A 25580-nucleotide genomic window follows, 5' to 3' on the forward strand; every position below is an offset into this window, starting at 1 on the left:
ATTCTTATTCACCAAGTGATCACCTTAGACTTTCTTCAAGAGTTAAAACTTGTATTTTATTGTTTTTCTATGATTAAATAGAATCTTTGGCCACCTCCTCAAAACACAAAAGTCCTAGCCATAAAGCCCTCTCCCCATTCTTTTCCTCATTCCCATCATGTTGAAATTATTGGGTATTTTGATTGTGTGCAATTGTAAATTTTAGATTTAATTATGTTTCACTTATATTTTGGCTCACAATCATAGTTTTGTATTCCATCTATCCCCTTTTTAAATTCCTTTTTCATTTTTCTTGAATATACATTAGTAATTCAGGGAGGATATGAGCAATGTCAACTTTCTACGTATTCAAGGTATCAGAAAATGTCTTTTCTCTGCTCTCTCTCTCGGATGCTAGTTTGTTGAAAATGGAATTCTAAATAATTAAAAATCATTTTTCAAAACATTAAGATTGTTTTCCAGTATGCAATATGCTCAACAGACTGATGCCAATTTGTTTCTAATTATTTTATAAATTATCTGTGCTTGTCTCTCTGGAAACTTTTAGGATGTTTGGTTTCATTCATTCAACAATTATTTATTGAGAAGTTGCCAGCTGCAAAGCACTGTTCCAGGTGCAAGAGATAAAGCAGTGAGCAAAACAGAATTGTTTATCCTCAGGGTCCTTGAATTATAAAGGAAGGAGAAAGAAGACAAACAAACAAGTAAAAACATATGGTCTGTCATAAATGCTATGGAGAATAGTAGAGCAAAAAAAAAGGGGGGGGGGTGGTTATTATGCTGGGTAGGTGTTGAAATTTTAAATAGGAAGGTCAGGAAAGGCATCACTGAGGAGGTGACCTGTGCCCAGAGACCTGAAGTGGGTGAGGGAGCAAGCCACGCAGATATCTGGGAAGAGCATTCTTGAAGAGGGAATTTCATGTGCAAAGGCCCTGTAGCGGGAGGAAAAGCAAGGAGGCGACCTGTTAAGTTGGAATATGGATCAATGAGAGGGAGAGTTGTAGGAGATGAGATCAAAGAGACAGTGGGGAAAGGGCTCAAATCCCTCAGAGACCATTTTCCAAATTTTTGTTTTGACCCTGAGTAAGAAGAGAAGCCATTGGAGGGTTCTGAGAAGGGGAAAGACATGTTTTGACTCATATTTAGAAGGATCACTCTAGTTGCTGAGTTCAGAATAGACTATAGGGGAGACCAGAACAAAAGGACAGGAAATTATGAGTTTCAGACAGGAAATTATGAGTTTCTGACGGTGATCCTGGTGAGATAATATAGCTTGAATACACAGTTCTGGCAATGTAAGTGGCAAAGAATAGTCAGAACCTAGATTTATTTTACTTTTGTAATTTTTAGAAGTAATTATACACTTACATGAAACATTGTAAGAATGGTATAGAGAACTCCAATCTACTCTTCATCCAGATTTCCCAATTGTAAGTTTTATCAAATTTGTTTCACGTTTTCTATGCATAATTATTATAATTTTTTCAGATTCATTTGAAAAGTTGAAGACATGATGTCCGTTATCCTTAAGTACTTCAGTATGTATTCCCCAAGAATTCTCTTATATTGCTACATACAATCATCAAAATCAAGAAAATAACATTGATGCAATTCCATTACCATATCTACAGATTGTTAATATTTCACTAATTGTCCCAGAAATGTCCTTTATAGAAAAAATCTTGTCCAGGGTTGCTATTTTGATAATTATGAAGGAGAAGTGACAGGATTTGCTGATGGAGTGGAGATGAACTTTGAAAAAAAAGCGGGGGTGGGGATGCTAAGAATTTTAACTTAACTGGAAAATAAATTATCTATTATCTGAGATAGGGAGGACTTTGCAAGGAACAAGTTTATGTGTGTGTCTGGGAGTAGGGTGGGGAAAAGAGAAGGATTTCATCTTTGGATATACCAAGTTTGAGATGTTTTATAAACATCAGTGTGGATATGCAAGTATGTTCTTTGTGATTTGAAATTCCATCCAAATGTGTTTAAATGTTAGTCTTTTCTATTAATTCAGCTCAGCACTGGGTGGGACCTTTCAACATGAAGATGTGATCTGTTTTTTGTATAGGAAATGCTCTTCAGTTATTTCTCTGAATTTTCCACTCTTTCTTCTGTCTCCTTCTCTGATATTTACCAGCTGATGTTGGAACATCTAGATTTGCCCTAGGTGTTTTTGTGTGTGTGTGTGTTTTTTTTAAATCTTCCATCTCTTTGCCCATTTTAGTTCCATCTGGAAGAATGCTTGTGAACATTCTTACAAACTCACAAATTGTATTTTTCAGTACATTATTTTTAACTTCAATAAGAAATATAATAGATTATTTTTCACATCATCGTCTCTGTGAAGGCATTGATTACATTTTAAGTTTTTTTTTTCCTTTGCTTATTTTTTTAGTGAGCTAACTAATCTGTTAGTTCTTTTACCTAAGGAGTTTGGTGTCTCTCTTCAGTGACATTTATTTTCCAAAAATGTTGAGTGATTTCTCTTTGTCTTGTTAACATTGTATTTGGTATGAAGATATCATTTATACACTGATGGATGTATCTTAAGGATGGACCTACTGCTCCAACCGCAATTCTTCAATCTTTGTTTAGTTTGGGAGACAACTTTGCTGGGTGGTGCTAGCTTGCACTAACCCTTATAATATTTAAAGTTGACCAACATAACGTCCAATTTATGGTATTACTCTTTCTGTCTTCTCCTCCTCTAATCCACTCTCCATTCTGTTGCCTAAATAAGTTTTTGAAATTGAAATATTAAAATGCCACTTGATACACTAAAATTCCCTGCATCTCTCAGAATTTTCAGGATAAAATAGGAAATCCTCAGAGAAGCAACATACTGTATATTTAGCAAGCCTCATCTACTGACATGCATGTTGTGCTCATTTGTCCAATGTTCCAGGCACAGTACACCACTGGTAATTCCCTGAACATGTATCCATACCTTTGATCAGACTCTTGTCTTTACCTGAGTGTCCTACCTCCTCCTCTCTGTACCTGGAACTTCAGAGCCTCCCTCAAGATCCAATACTTTATATGGTGCCTCTTACACATCTGAAACCAAGTGTTCATTACTCCATTTTTATGCCTTCACTATCCACACTGTTAAATTACCTACTCCCTTTTGTGAATTCCTGTGACATTTTTTACATACCATACATGTTCCTGTAAAAAATTTATTTACCTCTTTCTTCCCTACCAGGCAGAAGGAAATTTAAATGCAGAGATGTGTTTTATTCATCTCAGAATCGCCACTACCTCCTACTCTATAGACACTTAAAAATGATGTGATTGTATAATAAATGACATGAGAAATCCCAAAGTTGATCATAGCTGCTCTTCTGTTAGAAAGAAGAGATCCTGGGGCTTGAGGTCAATACCCTCAAGAGGATGGGTGTTGTTTAGCATCATTTTGTAGGACTCTAAGGGCTGGGTTTTGACATTGACTCTGTGGAGGTTTCCTTATCAATCAGAGACATCACTGCATGTCTCACCTCTGACATCCGGGTAGTCCTCAGCTATGGGAAATAATCACCAATGCATGAGCAAGGTGATGAGCAAGGTGATGAGCAAGGCACAAGGAAATAGCCACCAACTATGCATCAGGCAAAGTTAGGGAGCTCACCTTGAAATTACAGCAGAACAGTGATCAAATCTTGTCTGCAGGATGGGGGAATCCTCGTGGTCCAGTGGGGATAGAAAAGGTCTGTATATGGAGCTGCTGGGTCTAGTACATCATGCAAAGGCATTTACAAGTTTCTTGTAGACAACAGGAGGCCAGGGAAAGTTGTTAAGAGGAGAAATGGAATCATTTATGATACAATTTGGACTTCAGTCTAGGTGCCTAGAACCGTACATCAGGAGTCTACAGAAAGAATAAAACAACCTGGAGCTATGAAAGTGGATGATCTAGGAATGGCAAGAATGTCTGTAGATCTGGGTCATGAGATAAGGATGAGGAAAGGCAGGAGATGAGCCTTGAAATATAAATTGGGACCAGATTGCAAAGGGCTTATATGAAATGGCAGGCATCTCAGTTTGCCAGGCTGCTATGACAAATACCACACAATGGGTTGACTTAAACTACAGGATTTATAGGCTCATGGTTTCAGAAGCAAGAAGTCCAAAAGCAAGGCTGTATTTCCCTCCAGCCCTCGAAGTCTATGGCTTTCTGATTCTGGCTTGCCCAATCCTTAGGGTTCCTTGGCTTGCATCTCTGCCTCCCACTACATGGTGAACTCTCTCTCCTGTGTCTGCTTTTCTGATTTCCAATGACTTCTGGCTCCTTGTTCCTCCCCATGGCTTTCTCTGACTCTTGGCTTCCTGTTTCTTCTCTTTATAAGGCTCGCAGCAATATGGATTAAAGCCACCTGGATCCAGTTGGCCACAGGTTAACTAAAAATAGTCAAAAGGTCCTATTTACAAATGGTTTCACACTCACAGGAATGGGATCAAGATTAAGATCATGTCTTCTGACATAATTCAATCTGCCACAGTAAGTGTTTGGACTTCCTTTTCTTCACAAAGGAGAACCAAAGAAGTGTTTTAAGTAGGGAATGAGAAAGGGCAGGAGGGAAATTTGAATATCAGGAATAGCTTCATGCTGGTGATCAGGGATCAGCCACAGATTAAGAAGAGAGCCCCTCTCAAGGAAAGGGGGTCCATAGAGAGCCAGAAAGGCAGCCATGCTTCTTGGGAGAGTTCTCTCTGAGCGTACAGTTTGTTTCTGGGTTCTTGACAGCTGTTATTGGACTAGATCACAATTGGGCCCTATCAAAGAAATGCTTAATAAAGCCAAGATATTTTTCACCATTATTTCATCTATTCAGTTAAGGACTAATGCCTACTATATTAAAAACAAAAACAAGAACAACAAACCACATTGTGCTAGTGCTGAAAGAAATTCAAAGTTAAAAAAAAGAATAAAATTTTTAAAAAGAGATACGAAGGAAAGAGAGGAAGGAATAATAGTCATTCATAGGTAAAGCATTTTGAGAGAGTAGATGAGAGTCTGTGGGGCTCAAGGAGGGGTCCTGAAGCCAATGGGATCTGAGGTTATTCCTCAAGGATGTACAAGAGAGTTTAAATGGAAGAGAAGACACAATGAGGATATCAGTGACATAGTTAAATAGCATCAGCAAATAAATATTGTTGATTTTTTAAAATTCCCTGGTTCTCTGCATTAGCAATGGATTGTTTCCATGGAAGCAGAAACTACATCCCTCACCTTCTTTCAGGTCTTACAGAGATCAGCAGTACTCTTTGGCAAACAGTTCATATTATATCAGACAATCCATTGGCTGAGAAGGCATTAAGGCATTGGCATCATTTCTAGGTGTAAAGAGCTTGAAGCCAAGAAGGATTACAATCAGCTCAAGGACTATGAGTGAGAAAATTACTGGCTGGGACCCTCCAATCCTCTCCTCTTTTCTTCTCTTTTCCTTCTCCTCCTCTTCCTTTTTGCTTGTTTCCTCTCCCCTTTCCTCTTTCTGTCCTCTTCCATCTCTCTCTTCCTCTCATCCATCTTCTTGATTTCTCTTTTTTTTCTTTCGTGAAATTCACCCAGTCATTACAGATATAACAATCACCTGTCCTATGCCAAATAATGGGCTAGTGCTCATGTTATTTTCTTCTACAAATAATTGGGTGTGATGTAGAGTCTTTAAAGAAAAATGTTAACTCACATCTCCCAAACATTCTACCCAAATAGGGAATCTTCCTGGTTTCAGATCTTTGACCTTTTCAAAGTGTCTGTGCCCCAAAGCTTTGAGCAAATTTAAAAAACTGAGCCTGAATATTGAGAAAGTCAAACTCATGTCATCTAAACTTGATATCCAGGGAAAGAAATAGCACCTCTGATCTACATTAAAGACTATATATTTTGTATCTGCAAGCATTTATTATATAACACACTTCACTATCATCAGCTGTGCTTGTCCTTGAACACTGTGACTACAGGTGCTGGCTCAAATGTTCCAGGTCCTGGTTGTGGTGTTTGTCTCTCAGACCAGTCTGTCAATAATCCTGCCAGCTCACTGCTTTCCATGCCTCTCAGACATTTTTCTGACTTTCCCACAGTCTCAGGGGCTGTTCTCATTAGCAAGCTATTATTCTGCAGTGAGGCATTGGGAGCCTTTCTGAACTCTCTTGGAAGGGTTTTCTTATTTTGTGTGTGTGCTCAAATTTTTTGCAATGACATTTCCTTCCAAGGTTTTTAAGCTTTGAACTTTCTGTTTTGTGTGAAAGCTTGATATTTCCTCCATTCTTTTTGACCCCTGACTCTAACATCCATATAAAATAATAGATAAGGAAATATCTAGCAGTCTGGGTTCAAATCAGTTAATTTATTTTGCTTAAATTCATGTTGCCACTAATTGCCATTGAAGTAAACCACTGTAAGAAGAAATTTTACCAAGAGAAATGTGACACTGATAAATTCAGAACTCAAATGAGAAATTGTAGAGTTTCAATGTTTCAATTTCAATTAGGGACACAATTCTCTCCTGTAATACTGACAAAATAATGTTATTGATCCCTCAAGTCCATCTTTCCTCATGAATCAGAGAACAGGCTGTTGTGAACATACAGAAATGCCCTGGCCCCTAAATAGGTGAAGTGAGGGTTCCTCCCTAATAGTATGGTGTTGGACCTGCTCAGTCAGGGGCTGCAAGTCACGTCCAAGGGCAAGAAAGAAGGAGAGGAGAGGTAAAAATTCCATAACAACAAATTAAAAATTTCTATCAATTTCTAGAGTCAAATTAATATTTAAGGGAGTGCATCCTGCATATCAACATCCTGTGTGCTCCCCCAACCCCGAGAATAAATTCCTATCATGCTTCCCTCACTACTATGAATCTCAAAAATGATTTGTGATTCATTGTCTTCTTCCTCTAGGTCCTTCTAGTACTTGCTTGGCTTTCAAAGGCTGGGAAGCCATCTTAACATGGGGAAATGACCCCAAGTCATCTTACCCCACCATTACATGAGATGGAGTAATCTGCAAGAAAACAATAAAAGAGCAATGCCATGTAGAGAGAGGCAAAAAGGAAGAGAAAGTAAAGGGCAGCATGGGGGGAGGGTGGTGAAAAACAAAGAAAGAGATAGAGAGAAACACACTCCAGGAAGAAAGAACTTTTTAACTTCTCCTCTTTTCTCATTGCATTTCCTTGGCCAGAGTCAGAGCCCTGCTCCTTGGATGTGATGTGAGGTGAGAAAATGCCCCCAGCAGGTGTGCTGAGAGAGCTCATGACCTATAAGGCAGGATTAGTTTCATTGTGATTGATGGGGCAGAGTGGAGGAGCTGTGATCTAGGGCAGACTATCTGGGAATCTTGCACAATATTGTCATAAACTTTGGATAGAGCACAGGGCCAGGACATCTAGAAACCGGCAATATGTGGGTCCAGGCAGGCACAGAAGGCAGCCCCTGGAAACCTACTGGGACCCAGGCACAGGGCAGGTGTTTGTAGGCTGGCAGGGTTGGAAGCTTGATCCTCCGGATGACAGTGCAGGGACAATGGATAGGTGATGGAGAGCATGAAGGCCTATGTATAGGCAAGCAGCACAACCAAGGGATCCCAGTAATAGAATTAGGACCAAGGAGCAGAGAAGAACTCATTGCAAAAATTGGGTGGGTCATCAGTACAGAGCTAGACCAGCAAATGGTCCATGCAGAATCCCCTGAGATTTCAATAAACCCTTCCTCATCAGGAGATGGGTGTTCAAAATCTGAGGTGAAGCTGCAGACACACAAAAAGGGTAGGAGGAAATGAGTGAGCAGAGAATTGGAGATGGCATTATCCAGAAGGAAAAATTGGGCTTCAAATCAGGCTGAGGGGATATATTGGCAGATGGGTTTGATGGGGCAACAGTCATGAGATCAGGAGAGCTGAGTCTAAGGCAGGGGATTGGTGGGGAGTACATCAAACTGGTGTCAGGTCTGGCAGAGAATCCAAACCAGATGTCAGGTGGCAAGTCCACAGCCAGTAACATGAAGTGGGTGGGGTGCACCTGGGCAGGGCTGGGCGGATGTGGGCTTGGCTCAGTGTGCCTGGCCAGCTGAATGATCTGCAACTGTGGCTATAGTTGCTTTTCTTGTCGTGCCATCTGGCAAAGGATGTCAGGTGCTAGTTTTGGGAACAGGAAGAAGCCCCAGTTTGGGGGAACAACTGTAAATGTCACCACAACACATGACCAGGGACACTGGTGCAGGAGGCTACAGAAAGATATTGGCATGATTAGCCTCCCTGGCTGTTACTGTTTCAACTATCAGTCATCAAACCCATTTTCTGTTACTCTCAGTAAAGCAGAAGCAAGTTGTGGGATTTTTGCAGCTAAGAGAGTATGGCTAGGAGATTCCTGGAAAATTTTTCTACCCCATACTTTGGGTTCATTCTTTATTTCATAGAGTAATCAACATTGATGATTAACTATTATTATTATCATGTTAGATAATGTTTTAATGTTTTAACACTTTGCATATATTAGCAAAATTAAGTTTCACAAAGGCTATGTGAGGTAAGAGGGATTATCCGTATTTTAGGTGAGGAAAGTAAGCCTCAGAGAGGTGAATTAAGTTGTCCAGGATAAAACTGTAAACAATGGAAGAAGCAAGAATTGAAGTAATATAATGTGCCTTAGTCACATTTATGGCCAGTTAGTTATTCCCATTAAATTTAGGGACCATCTTCTATGTGCAGGCCAGTGTTTATAGGCACAAGAATGGAATAAAATAAAAACATATGCAGTGCCTGTCCTTGTTGAGCTTATAATCTAGAGGGAGACACACCAAGCAGCCAGTTACCAAAGTAATTAATCACACTTGTAAGAATTCTGAAAGAGAATATGAGGCAGACCTGATCTAGACTAGAGGTCCAAGAAAGCTTCCCAGAAGAATGGATAATAGACCTGAGATCTGAAGGATGAGTACATGGCTAGATGATTGGTAGGGGAGAGAAGAGTTGGTAGTGCTAAGGCGAGAAGGAGCTTGGGGCATTGCAAGACCTGAAGGAAGGCTATTGTGACTGTGCCAGTTTGAACATTTTATGTCCCCTACAAAAAGTCATGTTCTTTAATGCAATCTTGTAGGGGCAGATGTATTAGTGTTGATTAGATTGGAATCCTTTGATTGAGTGTCTCCATGGAGATGTGACTCAATCAGCTGTGAGAGAAACCTTTGATTGGATAATTTCCATGGAGGTGTTACCCTGCCCATTCAGGGTGGGTGTTTATTGGATCACTGGAGTTGTTATAAAGGAATTCACAGACAGAAGGACCTCAGAGCAGCTGAGAGTGACATTTTGAAGAGGAGCTGCAGCTTACAGAGACATTTTGAAGATGGCTGTTGAAAGCTGACATTTTGGAGAAAGCCATTTTGAAACACAACCTGGGAGCAAAGGAGGAGGATGCCAGCCACATGCCTTCCCAGACAACAGAGGTGTTCCAGACACCATTGGCCATCCTTCAGTGAAGGTACTCTGTTGTCGATGCCTTAGCTTGGACACTTCTATGGCCTTAGGACTGTAACTTTGTAACCAAATAAACCCCTTTTATAAAAGCCAATCCATTTCTGGTATTTTGCAAAAGGGCAGCATTAGCAGACTGGAACAGTGACCAAAGCTCAGAGAATGAGGGTTTTATGGACTGTGGCTTTGTAATTTAGGGATTAGATAATGTACTTCAAGATTTACAAAGACCTTTACTGTAACTTACTCATTTGGTAATAGAAATTCTACAGAAGTTAGAAAACTGATCTTTGTACATAGCAGAGGGGAGGAGTTACCTTTGTCATTTTTTAGACATAATAAATTTCTGAACCATAAAATTTATTACACCACTAAAGCATTAAAAATTATATTAGCTTCTGTATCTTCATGGGACCGAATGACTATCAGCAAATCAGTGCTCCCACCAAGAGCACCTTAAACATCTAAATAAAATAAAAGTGTAGAAGTTATCTGTGTGAAGACTGGGAGTACAGCAGAGGCAATGAGTGAAAAGGCCAAGACTCTAGAGGAGAGAGAAGCTCAAATAGGTGAGCTGAATTGAGTAGGTGTTACCATAAGGGAATTTTCCAATTCAGGGCTGAGAACTCAGACTTTCCATGGGCTTGCAAGGATATTTTGCTGAATACTGGGGCTCTTTGGGTATAGGAGACTAAAAATCCTAAGCCAAAAAACCTCTTAAGAATATAGCAGAGGTTTCAACCGTTTTATAAACAAAGATTTGAGGTCATCCCAGATCCATCAGAAGAAAGGGTAATGAATCATACATTAGGCTCTTCTCGAAAATGCAGGGGGCTCTGGAGGAAAAGAACATGGTTTGCCAATGCTACTCTTTAAAAAAAAAAGCACCACAATATCTAGCACTTAATAACAAATTACCAGACATGGCTAAAGATAAGACCACATGACAGAAAACCAAGAGAAAAAGCAAATACCATAAATAGATCCACAAATGTTCCTGACACACTTAAAAAAAAACTATATTAAAATAGCTAAGCAATTAGAGAAGATGGGAAAAATGAAGTAGACGATAGGAACATTTCACAAGAAATAAATTAGAGAGATTTATGAAAAGAATCAAATAGCCATTCTAGAACTGAAATTCAATATCAGAAATTGAGAACTCATTAATTTGTTGAACCCGTAGATTAGACACAGCAAAAGACAGGAGTACTAAACTGGAATGATAGAAAATATTCAAATGGAAGCAGAGATAAAAACAGAAACAGGATAGAGGATTCAGACCAAAAAGTATTTATTAGAGACAAGTTGGAAGTAGTGAAAATGTCTATCATACCTGTAATTGAGGTCTGAGAGGAAAGAATAGAATGGGACAAAAAGCAATATTTCAGGGGTAGTACTGAGAATTCTCCTAAAACTGATTTTTAAAAAACTCCAAGCAAGATAAATGCAGACCATAAAATAAAATGAAATAACACCCAGGCACAAAACTACACATAAAAGCAAAGAAAATCTTAAAATAAAATTTTAAAAAAGCCAAAGGAGATAAGAAAGACATGCTACCTTCAAAGAAGCTATAGCATGACTAACAACTGAAATCTCAAATGAAGGAAGCCAGAACACAAGTGTAACAACATTTCTAAGTGTTGGAAGAAAATAACTGCCAGACTAGACTTCTGTGCTGTGCAACTATGTCCTCGAATATGCAGGTGTAATATAAACATTTTCAGATAAATAAAATCTGAGATAATTCATCCCTAACAAACTTGCTCTTAAAGAAATTTTATGTGAAGTTATTCAGCAAAAGCAAAATTATCCCTGATGAAAACACAGATTTGAAGGGAGGATAAAAAACTAAGCAGATAAAAATAAATAACTACTATTGAATATTGACTGTCCAAAGTAATAATAATACGTAGGGTTTAAAATGTGTAGGGTTTAAAAGGTGCATGTTATAATCTCTAGGTCTACCACACTAAAAAAAGTGTGGAAGAATTTGCACCTCCACTAAAAAAAGTGTGGAAGAATTCATAGCTAACAAATTAGTAAAGGAAAAAAATGAAACAATATAATTTATTTGAATATTCCAAAGGAAGACAAAAAAAGAGAAAAGGAATAAACAGATATTAAGATATAATTCACACAGATAAATCAGATATTATATGAAATGTAAATGGAGTAAACATATCAATTAAAAGAGTGGTTATTACAGTGAAATTTTTTTAAAAAGCAAGACCAAACTAAACGGTGTTTACAAAATACACATTTTAAATATAAAAACCAGAAAGTTTGCAAGTAAAAGGATGGAAAAATATAAAGTGACAAGATTAAACAAAAGAAAGCTAGGTTTTCTCAGGAAAAATAGACTTTAGGTAAGAATAAGCAGTAACTGTATAAAGAAGGCATTTTATAATGAATATATCACTATTCAAAATTTTGCGAATCTAAAAGCCTAGCTTCAAAGCATAAAATTCAAACCCCACAGAATGAAAAGGGATAATACACGAATCTACAGTAATAAGGGGAGACTTTAACATATAGCTCTCAATAGCTGCTAGATTAAGGAATGGAAAACCAGTGGTCATATAAAAGATTTGAATAATACAATTAAATTAAATTTCAATTAGATATATAGGAACCTGGAACTAATAATCACAATATGCACATTCTATTTAGGGATATGTGAAATATTTACCAATTTTGTCCTTATGCTAGGTCATGAAGCAAGTCTCAAAAAATTTCAAAGGATTGAATTCTTTCAGAGTATGTGTTTTTAACCACAGGAGAATTAATCTAGAAATAAGTAATTAAAATATAGCACAGTTATCAAGACTGTGTGGTATTGGTGAAAGAACAGGTAAATAGATGAATGAAACAGAGTAGAGAGCCAAGATGTTGACCCACACAAATATAATCAACTGATCTTTGACAAAGAAGCAAAGGCAATTAAATGGACAAAGGATAGGCTTTTCAACAAATGGTACTGGAACAACTGGATATCCATCATGCAAAAAATTAATCTTTGATCTTTCACCTTTCACAAAAATTAACTCAAAATGGATCATAGACATAAATGTAAAACTCAAAACTATAAAATTTCTAGAAGATAACATAGGAGAAAATCTAGGTGCCCTTTGGTTTGGTGGCAACTTTTTAGATATAACACCAAAAGCATGATTTATGAAAGAAAAAATAAATTGGGCTTCATTAAAAATAAAAATTCTGCTCTGCAAATAACCCTGTTCAGAGAATGGAAAGAAAAGTCACAGAGAAAATATTTACAAAACACGCGTCTGCTAAGGAATTTGTATCCAAAATACACAAAGAACTCTTAAAATTCAACAATAAGAAAACGAACAACCCAATTAAAAAAGGACGAAAGCTCTGAACAGACACCTCAACAAAGAAGATATTTCAATGAGAAATAAGCATATAAAATACAGTCAACATAATATCCCATTAGGCAATTGCAAATTAAAACTACAATGAGATTCCACCACATACATATTAGAATGGCTAAAATTCCAAAACTTAACAATATCAAATGCTGACAAGGATGTGGAGCAATCAGAACTTCATTAACTGCTGGTGAGAACGCAAAATGGTAAAGCCACTTCAGAAGACAGTTTGGCAGTTTCTTACAAAGTCAGCCATAGTCTTACATATGATCCAGCAATTATGTTCCTAGTTGAAAACTTATGTCCTCTCACAAACTTGCACAATAATGTTTATAGAGCTTTGTTCAAAATTGCCAAAAATTGAAGCAACAAGATGTCTGTCCCTCAATTGTTGAAGGGGTAAAAAAATACAATGAAATATTATTCAGAAATAAAAAGAAATAGGCCATCAAGCCAAGACCAGAGGAACCTTGGAATGCAAATTGTTAAGTGAAAGAAGTTAGTCAGTAAAAGTGATACACTGTATGGTTCCAACTATATGATATTCTGGAAAATGCAAAACTCTAGAGATAAAAAATCAGTGATTGCCTGAGGTTCAGGAGGAGGTGGGAAGGGATAATGGGTGAAACACAGGGGGTTTTAGGGCAGTGAAACTATTCTGTGTGATACTATAATGATGGATACATGACACACATTTATCAAAACATGTAGAACTGTACAGCAGAGTGAACCTTAATGTGAATTATGAACTTTTGTTAATAATGTATCAATATTAGTTCATCAGTTGTACCACACTAATTGTTAATGGTTAATTTTATATGTCGATTTGGCTAGGCTACGGTATCAAACTATTGGTCAAACACTGGCATAGATGTCGCTGGTGAAGATATTTTGTAGGTGTGATTAGCATCTATAATCAGGTTAATGTAGATAATGTGAGTGGGCTTCATCCAATCAGTTAAAGATCTTAGGAGCAAAGAATAGAAGTTTCCAGAGGAAGTAGAAATTCTGCCCCAAGACTGCAATATGAACTCCTCTCCGAGTTCCTAGTCTGCTGGCATCCCCTACAGACTTCAGACTTAAGGCTGCAATATCAACTTTACTGGAAATCCCAGCCTGCCAGCCAATCTTACAGACTTTGAACTTACCAGTCCCCACAATCACATGAGCCTATTCCTTAAAATAAAATACACGTATCTTGTTGGTTCTGTTTCTCTGGAGCACCCCGACTGATACACTAATGTTAGATGTTAGTAAGAGCAGAAAATGTGTTCAGGGGAGAGAGGATATATAGGAACTCTCTGTGCTATCTGCTCAATTTCTGTAAACCTAAAACTGTTCCAAAAAATCAAGTATATTAATTTTAAGAAGATAACTAGAAAACCTACATTTTGTGAAAATTAACCAATATTATTCAAAATAACCCATGAGTCAAAGAGGAAATCCAAATGTAAATTAGAAAATATTTTGAATTGAATGATGATGAATATATGACACATCAAAACTTGGGAAATCTGGCTAAAATAGTGGTTGGAGGAAAATATTTAGCCCTGTGTGTGAGTATATGTATATACCACCTCAAATTCAGTGATATGTTAAAAATAAATACATGGCACATCAAAATGGATTTTATTCCAGCCATGCAAGGGCAGTACATGTGATGATCTGTCATTGTAATTCACTTCATCAACAGAACAAAGGAAGAAAAATCATATAATTGTCTCAATCAATATAGAAAATGAATGTAGACCACCTGTATAAAGAAAACTACACAAATTAAAGAAGGATAGCGATAATTAAATAGAGGAATATATTATGTTCAGGATTAGGAGACTCCGTATTGAAAAGTGATAAATACTCCATAAATTGATCTATAAATTCAAGGCAAGTTTAAAAAACAGGAGTTTTTGTAAGCAGACTCTGAAGTTTGTATAGAAATGCAGAAGGCCAAGTATAGTCTAGGTAATCTTCACGAAAAGAATGCTGTAAGATTTACACTACTGGATATGAAAACTTATCATAAAGTATTAGTGATTTAGCTAGAGTGGCATTGCGTATGTATTGATCAGTAGGCCAGTGGAAAAGAATGGAGTCCACGATATGGACTTAAATGTAGTTACCTGATTTATGACAAAGCTGATTCTGCAATTCAGTAGGGGTAAGGGTGGTCTTTTCAATAAATGATTCTGGGTCAATTGGAGACTCGTTGCTAAATGTGAAAATTGAAAACAAACAAACAAAAAACAAGCAAGCAGAAGAAAACACAAGATACTATCTTACTATTTTTGCCTAGGCAAAAATTTCTTAAACAGAGCAACAAAGTGCCAACTATAAAGGAATTTGGGTCACATTGGGGTATATTAAAAATTAGAAGTTCTGTTTATCAAAAGAGACAATTAAGGAGTGAACAGGTAAGTTATAAAGTGGTAGAAGATATTTGCAATAAGGGTGTCCAACAAAGGAGTAATGTCTAGGCTACACAAAGAACTACTGCAAATCAATTAGAGAAAGGCAAACAACTAAATAGAAATATGCAAAAGACTTCAACAGGCACTTCACCAAACAGGATATCCAAGTGCCCAATAAACATGAGAAAGCACTCAACTTTATGATTCATCAGGGAATTGCAAATTAAAACTACAATATGATACTACCACACATCCACTACAACAGCGAAAATGAAAATAACAGAAAATGCCGAGTGTTTCTGAGATTGTGGAGCAATTAAAACATTCATCCACTGCTGGTGAGACCATATATTGGAAACTCTGCAATATTTACTAAAACTGAATATATGCATACCCTATGATCCACCAATTCCCTCTTATCTAAATACCCAATACAAACAAATACATATGTTTCCAGAAGATATGCGTAAGAATGTTCAGAGTGGCATTATTTGTAATAGCCCCAAACTGGAAATAATACAATGGTCCATTAACAATAGAATGGATAACTAAATTGTGCTATAGTCATACAATTGAATAATAAAACACAATAAGAATGAACAAACAACTAAACACATGAATGAATCTCAAAGCGTAATGTTGAGTGAAAGAAGCTGGACTCAAAAAAATATACATGCCTATGATTCAATTCAGTGAGATTCAAAGTAGAGACGGCTATTCTATTGATGTTGGCAGTCACGATGGTGATTACCTTCAGTGAGGGCAATACCACCTGAAAGGGGACACTACAAGATGTTCTGGTGTTATAGTAATAACTCTGTTTCTTTATCTGGGGTCTGGTTACAAAGGTACACTCACCTTGTTAATATTCATTGAATAGTATACTTACAGGTGTGCAACTCATGTATATGTATGCTATCTTTCATAAATATATTTACATTAAATTTAAAAAGCATTAAGTTCTGTGGATACAAAGATTGGTTAATTAAGATTCTACCCTGGATCACCCCTGGGATTCTACTCTGCTTACGGTCTTGTTTGGAAGGCAGAAGTATAAACTGATAATAAAGTTTCTGTGTGTTGAGTGACACAAAAGAGGCAAGCAGAGAATGTTCTGTGGGGCAAAAAAAGAAATGTCCCAGAGCCTGAAGCGAGAGTAGAGATCAGGGAAGACTTTCTGGGGGGGAGGAATGCCTTAGCTGACTCTTGAAGGAGAACCAGGAATTAACCAGGTGTATTAGAGTTATTAGTTGCAGGCAACAGAACCAATTTTAGCTAGTTTAAGCAAAATGTCTTTAAAAAAGGTAACAGCTTACAGAATTTCTGGGAATGTCCAAGAACTAGGCTTGAATGCTATATACGCATGACCCATGAATTTAGGAAAACTACCCATTAACACCATGAACCTAATTCCAGAAACATCATCAATCCTGACTCTTGCTTTCTGAAACCCATGATATATGGTTCTGGTGCCAGAATTTTGCCATAGGTGTCCCAGAAGAACCAGACATTTCCACTACTCTCTTGCAAAATGATCCAATCTCTCTGCACAGTGGCTCAGGTTTGCCTCAAAGGTTTGCAATAGTGCAACACACTAGTGCAAACTAAGTCACCTGCAAGCACTCCAGCTGTACAAATTCTGCATGGGAAGGCAGGCTGGAGCAGGTACGAATGGCTGTTGAATGAGCTAACCAATAGGATTTGCCAAACTAAATAAAAGGAACAGGAAAGTGAGAAATACAAAAAGAAGGAAGAACAGTTCTAAAGATATATTCGCAGACATGTGGATAGAAATTTCTTCGTGGACTCCCCTCCTTCTCATTTTAAGAGTTAGAAACTCGGACTTGGGGGACTCACAACATGCTACTCCATGATACACAATGAGGCGTTTGGTGTGTGTGTGTGTCTGAGTGTGTGTGTAACTTTGGAGACCTTGCTCAATTGATTTATCCCATCTTGGGCTCAGTTTCTGCATCTAAAATTCAGTACAGTACAGATACAACTCACAAGATTGTTGTGACAGTTAAATGAGACAATGGGCAGGCAAGCATTTAGCATAGTACTTGGCATATGGAAGATGTTTAATTTGTGTTTCTTGTATGTGAATGGCAGGGGTCATGGCAGTTTATAAGAAAAAAGAGACTCACAGCAAATGATTTGCCTATTATTTTTACTTTCTTCTTTCAGAAGGCCCTCGTACAAGGTCAATAGCCAAAGAAAGTGAGGAGCAGAACTTACAGTGGCACATTCGTCTTTGACTCAGATACCAATACGATGTAATTTCATGTCTACTTGATGGAACAACTTTTCTATGGCGAAAAATAAAAGGCAAGTACAGAGATTACACATTAAGTAAACAAGTCTTACATGGGACAACCTGTTGTGGAATGCCGTAGAAAATGCCCAGTTAATTAGCTCACAATTCTTTGAATTTGTATTCCACGCTCACAAAACCAGAGGGTCTCTGGGATCAGATTATTATTATTATTGATTTTTAAAATCAACTTTACTGAGATATATTTTACATACAGTTAAATTCAATTTTAAGTGTATAATTCAATGAATTTTAATAAATAAATATAGTTGTAATCAACTATAAAACATTTCCATCACTCCCAAATTCTTGCATGCTCCCTGTGAAATTATAAGACCACAAATACAGCATATATCTGCTTATGTACTCTTTGCATATCTGCTTTATGCATAAAAAGAGTAGAGATTTTTCACCCACCAAGAACAAAATCTTGCTCCTTTTGGGGACAATATCACCCCCATTGAAAATGCATGTTTTAGGATAATGCTTTGATGTGATTGTGTGAATGAGTAGTTGGTTCATTTTTATTTCTGGGTAACACTTGATAGTATGAATATCCATGATTTGGTTATCAATTCAAAAGTCAATGGATTTGGGGGTTGTTTCCTATTTTTTACTATTATGAGTAAAGCTGCTGTGGATATTCAAGATAAATTATTATGGGGAAAATGTTTTCATTTCCCTTAGATAAATACCTGAGAGTGGGACTTCTGGGTACAATGGCAAATGTACGTTTAACATTATAAGAAACTGCTTACCTCTTTTCCAAAGTGGTTATACTATTTTGCATTCTAACCAGGAATGTATGAAGGTTTCAATTGTTGGATTATTTTCCATTCACTCCATATTGTCAGTCTTCTGACTTCTGTCTAGTGGAAGTGTAATGGTGTCTTGTGGTTTTTCATATGCATTTCCTTAATGACCACTGACATGGAGCACATTTTCTTCTGCATATTTACGATTCATATATTTTGGTGAGATGTCTGTTCAAATCCTTTGCCCAGTTTAAAAAATTGGTCCCTTTGTCTTCTGTTATTGGACTGTAAAATTTCTTTTAATATTCTGTATAAAAATTTTTGGCCAGATGTATGTTTTGCAATTTGTTTTCTTGTAGTACAGGTTTTGATTTTTCATTTTCTTAAGAGTATCTTTTGTAAAACAGAAGCTTTGTAACCCAAAGTTACAAAGAGTTTTTCCTAGTTTCATCTAGAAGATTTATAATTTTAGTTCTTCCTATTAGATCTATGATCTGTTTTGCGTTAGCTTATATATATGGTGTGACGTAAAAATCAAAGATCATTTTTTGCACATGATTACCCAATTGTTCCAGCACCTTTCATCATTGAATTGCTTTGACATCTTCTTTGAAAATCAGTTGATGTGTGGGTCCATTTCTGGTCTCCTAAATCTGTCCTTTGTTCTGTATGTCTTGCCTGACACTAAAATCACATGGTTTTGATTACTAAAGCTTTACAGAAAATATTGAAAGCATGTAAATAAGTCCTTTATTTGTGTTCTTTTTCAAAATCATTTTGGCTCTTCTAAGACCTTTGTATGATCATATAAGGCTTAGAATAAGGTCTAAGAAAGAGGTCTGATAGGGTTTTTGTTCATGATTGCATTCAATCTGTAGCTCACTTTGGGGAGAATGACATTTTCTCAATATCGAGTCTTACTTTGCTGGGTACTGAATATTTTTGTATTCCTGTTAATATTCTTCTAGCTTATTATGGGACACTCTTAAAAATAGTATGAGGTTTTGCTTTTAAGTTATGTTACGTGGAACTAGGACAGTCACTGATCCAGAGTTAGTTATTTCCTTTTATTAAGACAAGAACTTTCTGTGTACTCTACACAATAGCCCAAAAATCTTGAGGTTTTCCACTCTGGTCAGAATAGATACTATTCCTGGCTCTTTATGAGCACCAGCTATTTTACTTCAAATCTTCGTGGGTGGCTCTTCACCCAGTCTCAGGTTAATTTCCTCAGATTCATGTGCTTATCAGTACTCAGCTGCATACTTAAATGGGACCCTCCGCAGAACTTCAAAGTTGTCTCTCTGTGCAGTGCTCTCCTCTCAGGTGCTCTGTTCTGAGAACACTAGCCACCATGTCTTCTGGGCCCACATCTTGCTGTCCCTCATTCGAGGAGGGTTTTTAAACTCATTCCCACTCCCTGCCACCATGGCCTGGAAACTCTCTCAAGACAATAAAGGCTGTCCTCATAGATTTTCCATCTTCATGGATCACTGTCCTTCGTTGCCTGATGTACCATTTCTTGCAAAGCATTGCTTTATATATTTTGTCTGGTTTTGGTTGTTTCGGGTGGGAGGTAAATCCTGTCCCTGCTACTTCATTTTGGCCAGAAGTCTATATTTGATTTTAAACACCTGTGGATCATCTCATTCTGTCTTTAAATTTCTTCCCAAAGAAATTAATGCTTGCTTTCCTGAATTTCCAGAATTGTTGAAATCCTATTTTTACATATATTTTACTATGAAATTCTATTTCTAAATAATTATATTTTTCCAAGCACCAAATTTCTCTTTTAATTCATCCATCAAGGTGTCATACTTTCAAAAGCCAAAGACGATCCCCCTTTCCACTGAATTCTAGTTGCCAGGGGGCTCCAGGCTCAGCTACATGTAGACACCTGGGGGGGGGGGTGTTTAGATTGGGAGAAGGCCAGCTCATCAGAGCATAGAATGGCGTTGGTGATAATTAATCTGGATGGAGGCACTGGCCACAGACTATCTGAGCAAATTCAGGAATTTCAGAAATCTCTGTACTGGGAAGTTCAAATATTCAGATAGGGCATGGGAGGGAGAAATTCTAAGTCAGGAATCATCATATATGTATGCAAGGACATTTCCAGAGCCAAAATGTAATAAGATTCATCTCTTAGAAGGAGAGTTGGAAGTTGCCAAATGGATGCTGGAGAATTTACTATTTATGAGGCCCTCTAGTCAGCCTGGAGAGACGGGATTAACAGAACAGATCCAATCTCTACCATCATTTCTGCCAAGTTCATTGGTATCCCGTATGAATTATGTATGGGTATTTTTGGGTCATTTGCTGATGAGCTAGAATTAGACAACGATAATCATACCTAATAGAAAAAAATTTGCATAATTAATGCATCCACTCATCTTTCCATCCATCCTACAAACTTTTTCAGTGGTTACTGCAGTACATGTATCCATGTATCAACTTCAGATGGTCTGCAGTCTTTCTGAAGTTTTATGCAAAATGTTTTGTCTATGTACATATATCTGCATGTCTCCAGGAGCATCTCAAAGAAGTCCTTAACCTATTAAAGATTAAGGATCACTGACTTACTGTGTTTTAGGTCCAAAGAATACAAACAAGCATATGATGTAGGTATCATTCTTAAGGCACAAAAAGTTTAAATTATGTGAACTGCTAAATGCAAAGCCACCTTGTCGGTGTCTGTCTCTTTCAGGTGGCTTCTGGAATATGGCCGACCACAACGTTTCCACGAATTCGTCATGCAGTCCTATACTGACCCCCTATTTAACCAGTCTCTATGGGATAGTGCTCATTGGAGGACTGGTGGGCGTCATCTCCATTTTGTTCCTGCTGGTGAAAATGAACACCCGCTCTGTGACCACCACTGCGGTCGTTAACCTGGTGGTGGTACATAGTGTCTTTCTCTTGACAGTACCTTTTCGATTGATCTACCTCATCAAAAAAACTTGGACCTTTGGGTTGCCCTTATGCAAAATTGTGAGTGCCATGTTGCACATCCACATGTACCTCACATTCCTCTTCTACGTGGTGATCCTGGTCAGCAGGTACCTCATCTTCTTCAAGCGCAAGAACAAAGTGGAATTTTACAGAAAATTGCATGCTGTGGCTGCAAGCACTGGCATGTGGTTGCTGGTGATTGTCATTATGGTGCCCCTGGTTGTTTCCCAGTATGGGTCTCATGAGACATACGATGACCAACATTGTTTCAAGTTCCACAAAGAACTAGCTCGTACGTATGCACAAATCATCAACTATTTCATAGTTGCTATCGTTATAGCCATCGCGCTGATTCTCTTGGTCTTCCAGGTCTTCATCATTGTGTCGATGGCGCGGAAGCTACACCACTCCTTGCTATCCCACCAGGAGTTCTGGGCTCAATTGAAAAACCTGTTTTTTATTGGAGTTATCCTTATTTGCTTCATTCCTTATCAGTTCTTCCGGATCTATTATTTGCAAGTTGTGGCACACTCACATCTCTGTAATGACAAAGTTGCATTTTATAATGAAATCTTCTTGAGTGTAACAGCGATTAGCTGCTTTGATTTACTGCTCTTTGTTCTTGGGGGGAGCCGCTGGTTTAAGCAGAAGACAATCGACCTATGGAATTGCCTTTTGTGCCGTTAGCCATAAACTACAATATTCATACTTACTTCCTTATTGGGAGTGAAGAATGGACATGGGGGGAGTTTCATGACTTGAAAACTATGCCTTTATGCAGCCAAACAGATGGCCATTAAAATGTCAAGAGCACTTTTTTGGTCCTTATTTGATCCTTATGGATCTCTGAATGACTCCTATACAAAGATCAGTGATGTTTGATACACCCAGAGTTGTAATACTGCATTATTTTTCAACACAAAATGTCTACTTGGCTCATCAAGACACCAGGGAACTAATGGTTTATAAAGTTTTGTTAAGTCCTTCTGGTTTTCTGATTTTGAACATGGTCTTTTTTTAGGCTTTTGGATGGTGCTCATCTATCTAGTTCTTTTACTCCACTTCATTTTGGGTAGCTTATCGTGGCCATGATCCAGCTCTTAAAATACAAACTCTACTTGGCTAAATGCATAAGATGGCCCAATCAACTCACAGTCCTGCCAAAACATAGGCAAAGTGATGTCATAAGAAACTGCTGGAACTTCAGTAGGAAGTCACTTATCTAGAAATCAAGAGAAACAAAACCTGCTGTCCTCTGCTATAACAAGATATTCTAGATTTGTGTCCTTTGAAAGGTCAAGTTTGAGGACGTGAGAATAAACTTCCTCTATATCACTGTTTTGGTTTGCTAAAGCTGCCACAGTGCAATATACCAGAAATGGGTTGGCTTTTACAATGGGGATTTATTAACTTAAAATTTACAGTTCTTAGGCCATGAAAATGTCCAAATTAAGGCATCAACAGGTGATACCTGGACTCTGAAGAAAGGCTACTGACAACTGGGACACCTCTGTCACATGGGAAGGTACATGGCTGGCATCTGCTGGTCCTCTGCTCCTGCATTTCATTGCCTTCAGCTCTGGTTCCAGTGGCTTCCTCTGTGGGTCCTTTCTTAGCTCCTCCGGGGCTTTTCTCACTGAGCTCTCTCCAAACTTCTCTGGGTGTTTCTCTCTAAACTCTCTCAGCTTTTTCTGTCTTTTATCCTCATAAAGGACTCCAGTAAAGGATTAAGACCCACTTTGAGTGGGTGGGTCACATCTCCATTGAAATAACCTAATCAAAGGTCCCACCCATAATAGATCTGCCTGAAAGAACATGGCCTTGGGGTACATGACAGCTTCAAACCAGCACAATAACCAGTTGCATTGTTCTTCCAAAAACTGTTTTAAAAGCTTACTGAACAATCTAAATAATGGTGAAAACGTAATTTAGGGACTATTCCTGACCCATGAGCTACTAGGCCTTAAAATGAGTTCCCAAGGAACATCCTGGGCCACAGTTAATTTATATTTTCTTTGGAGACAGAGAGTTATACTTAAATCTTTAGAATTCCCTTCCACACTTCAAATTATGTGTCTTTAAATAAAAACTAAAATTCTTTTAAAAATGAACTTTTAAGAAGTATACAGAGAAACCATTACGTTAGATTCTATTAGATTAGGTTATGTGAAGAAGATCCTCTGAGAATAACTGAGGAATGAATGAATAAATGTACTTGAAATTAATAAAATTTTAATACTAAAAAATATTAAATAATTTGGATTTTCTTTCCAATTTTGAGTAGCTTTTTCCAATTTTGTATCATAACTCATGACAATTGACACTTCAGTGATTTTCTTTTCAAGAAACTCTATTAATGGTGAGGTTGAATCCCGGCCTGTTATTTCTTGATCTTTGTGTTTTCTCTGTCCATACTTCTAATGTTGTCCTCAATGTTTCAAACAATTGAAAGTTTCCTAAGAACTGAGCCAAAATCATGTCAAATGTGCCAGAAAACTGAAGCAATTAATGGTGTGAATAGAAGTGAATGAATTAAGGGAAACTTTTTTTTCCACAGCAATGTAAACCTTTAGTAATTTGAAGTTTTTTGTTAATTTGTTATCATTTATGGGTTCACATTTTCATCATATGAATATGAAATACACATGTGAGTTCCTATGATCACTAAAATTACCGAGTCAGAGATTAATTTTGAGAAAGGAAAAGCAGCAGCATATTGCATATGCAACCTGTTCCCAATTTTTTTCCTGTTTCAAATTTTCTTTCTTTTTTTGAAGTTATACTTCTTTTATTTGTCATTTGTCTTCATTTCCAACTTAGTTTCTTAGTTTTCTTTTCCTTTCTCCTGCTGACCCTTAAAATTTGTGAGAACAAAATAAAAGAAATGTGGTAAAATATTTTTAAATTTTAAAAGTTATTTGTGAGAATCTAATCAAATCTTTTTCCTTATATGTCTATATCTTACTATCATAATGTCTTTTCACTTACAGACTGTATTATAATCTCTTCCTGATTTTGGATATGTCAAGGTCAGGCAATTATGCTTTTCTATATATTGTTATAAAGTTATAATACAGGGCCTATAAGGAATATTACCCAAAATACAGAAATTCAGTATTCCAAATTATTAATATCCTACTCATCTGTAGTTACAGAATGAACAAAAATATTTCAGTGTGCCTCTTCTTTATCTCTATGTTATAGAAATGACTCTCATGAGTAAGAGGGTGGGAGGTGGCACTGGCCCGTAGGACCATGTTTGAATGTCACAATTTTAAGAGCCCTACTGGCATTTGATGGCTGGGGCCAGAGACCAGACAACTTGTCTTTCATGCAACTGTCTGCACAATAAAGAATTATCAGGTCTTGTTCCATATCTGAATGTTCTGCCAGACATTCATGAAAGGTACAATCTACTCATAATAATCAGAGAAGTGAGTTAGGCCTTATTCAGTTTTCATAAACACATAGTATTTTCTTGGTATGGTTTTAATGTTCTGAATTTTCCAGAAATACAACTATCATGGATGTCGAGGAACGATTTTACTCTATCTTCCTCAGAACTTTACCAAGAGTTGTTCATTCTTTTGGAAAATCACGTCATCATTGGCAAAACAATTTATGGTATTAAAATACAACACCACATACCTATAAGCAGTATATGTAGCTTTTGCCTTCAGCTCAATATTGGATATAAGTGCCAACATCAGTCTGCCTCATTATGTCTCCTTGTGAGATAGTGCCTTTGGGGGGATTTTGGACAAGGTCCCTAGCTGTGACTGGGACCACCCCACATCATGTGAAAAATGAACCCCCTGAATTAAGAAGAGAAAGAGCCAAAGATGCCCCCTTGTGTTCTCAGGAGAGCATTATCTTAACTGTCCAGAGGCCACACTCACCAAACTCTAAATCTGCCTTCCTGGCAGCCCAACTTAAAGTCTCAACTTCCTTGTATTCTCAAGCCCAGGAGAATACAGAGAAACAGCTAGGCTAACTCTCTAGATGATGTTTAATTCTATAAACTACCACACTTTTTTTCACCAAGTCCAGTTGGTTATTTCATTCTCAGATTTCTCCTTTGCCTTTCAGAATTTCATTGCTTTAATAGTGTTTAATAGTGTTGTGCTTGACAGTGGGCACAAAGAAGAATTAGCAGAGGACAATACAGTGTATGTGTGTATGTGTGTGAAAGCTTTCCTATTAAAAGGATGCAGGGAAATAAATCACCAGACACATGAACTTGGTCAATAGGTCCAAGGAGGAAACCAGTGACCCCTTAGA

The 25580-nt window shown here is 37.4% G+C and overlaps 1 protein-coding gene across 12 annotated transcripts in view; it reads left to right on the plus strand.

The window, feature by feature from the left end:
* The window catches only part of LOC119534589 (probable G-protein coupled receptor 141), a 60245-nt gene extending 37956 nt beyond the window's left edge, over nucleotides 1–22289 (plus strand). For 10 of the 12 annotated variants that reach the window (XM_037837095.1, XM_037837097.1, XM_037837094.1 and 7 more), the window contains 2 exons: nucleotides 17466–17606; nucleotides 21055–22289. In XM_037837095.1, the coding sequence (XP_037693023.1) occupies nucleotides 21069–21986 (918 nt within the window). In that variant the 5' untranslated portion in view covers nucleotides 17466–17606; nucleotides 21055–21068 and the 3' untranslated portion in view covers nucleotides 21987–22289. Of the gene's footprint in view, nucleotides 1–1488; nucleotides 1539–17465; nucleotides 17607–21054 lie in introns of all 12 variants that reach the window. The other 2 variants (XM_037837099.1, XM_037837105.1) reach the window with 1 other exon arrangement.
* The last annotated feature ends 3291 nt before the right edge of the window (nucleotides 22290–25580 follow it).

The sequence above is a fragment of the Choloepus didactylus genome, chromosome 5, assembly GCF_015220235.1.
Source record: "Choloepus didactylus isolate mChoDid1 chromosome 5, mChoDid1.pri, whole genome shotgun sequence".
Taxonomy (NCBI): Eukaryota; Metazoa; Chordata; class Mammalia; order Pilosa; family Megalonychidae; genus Choloepus; species Choloepus didactylus.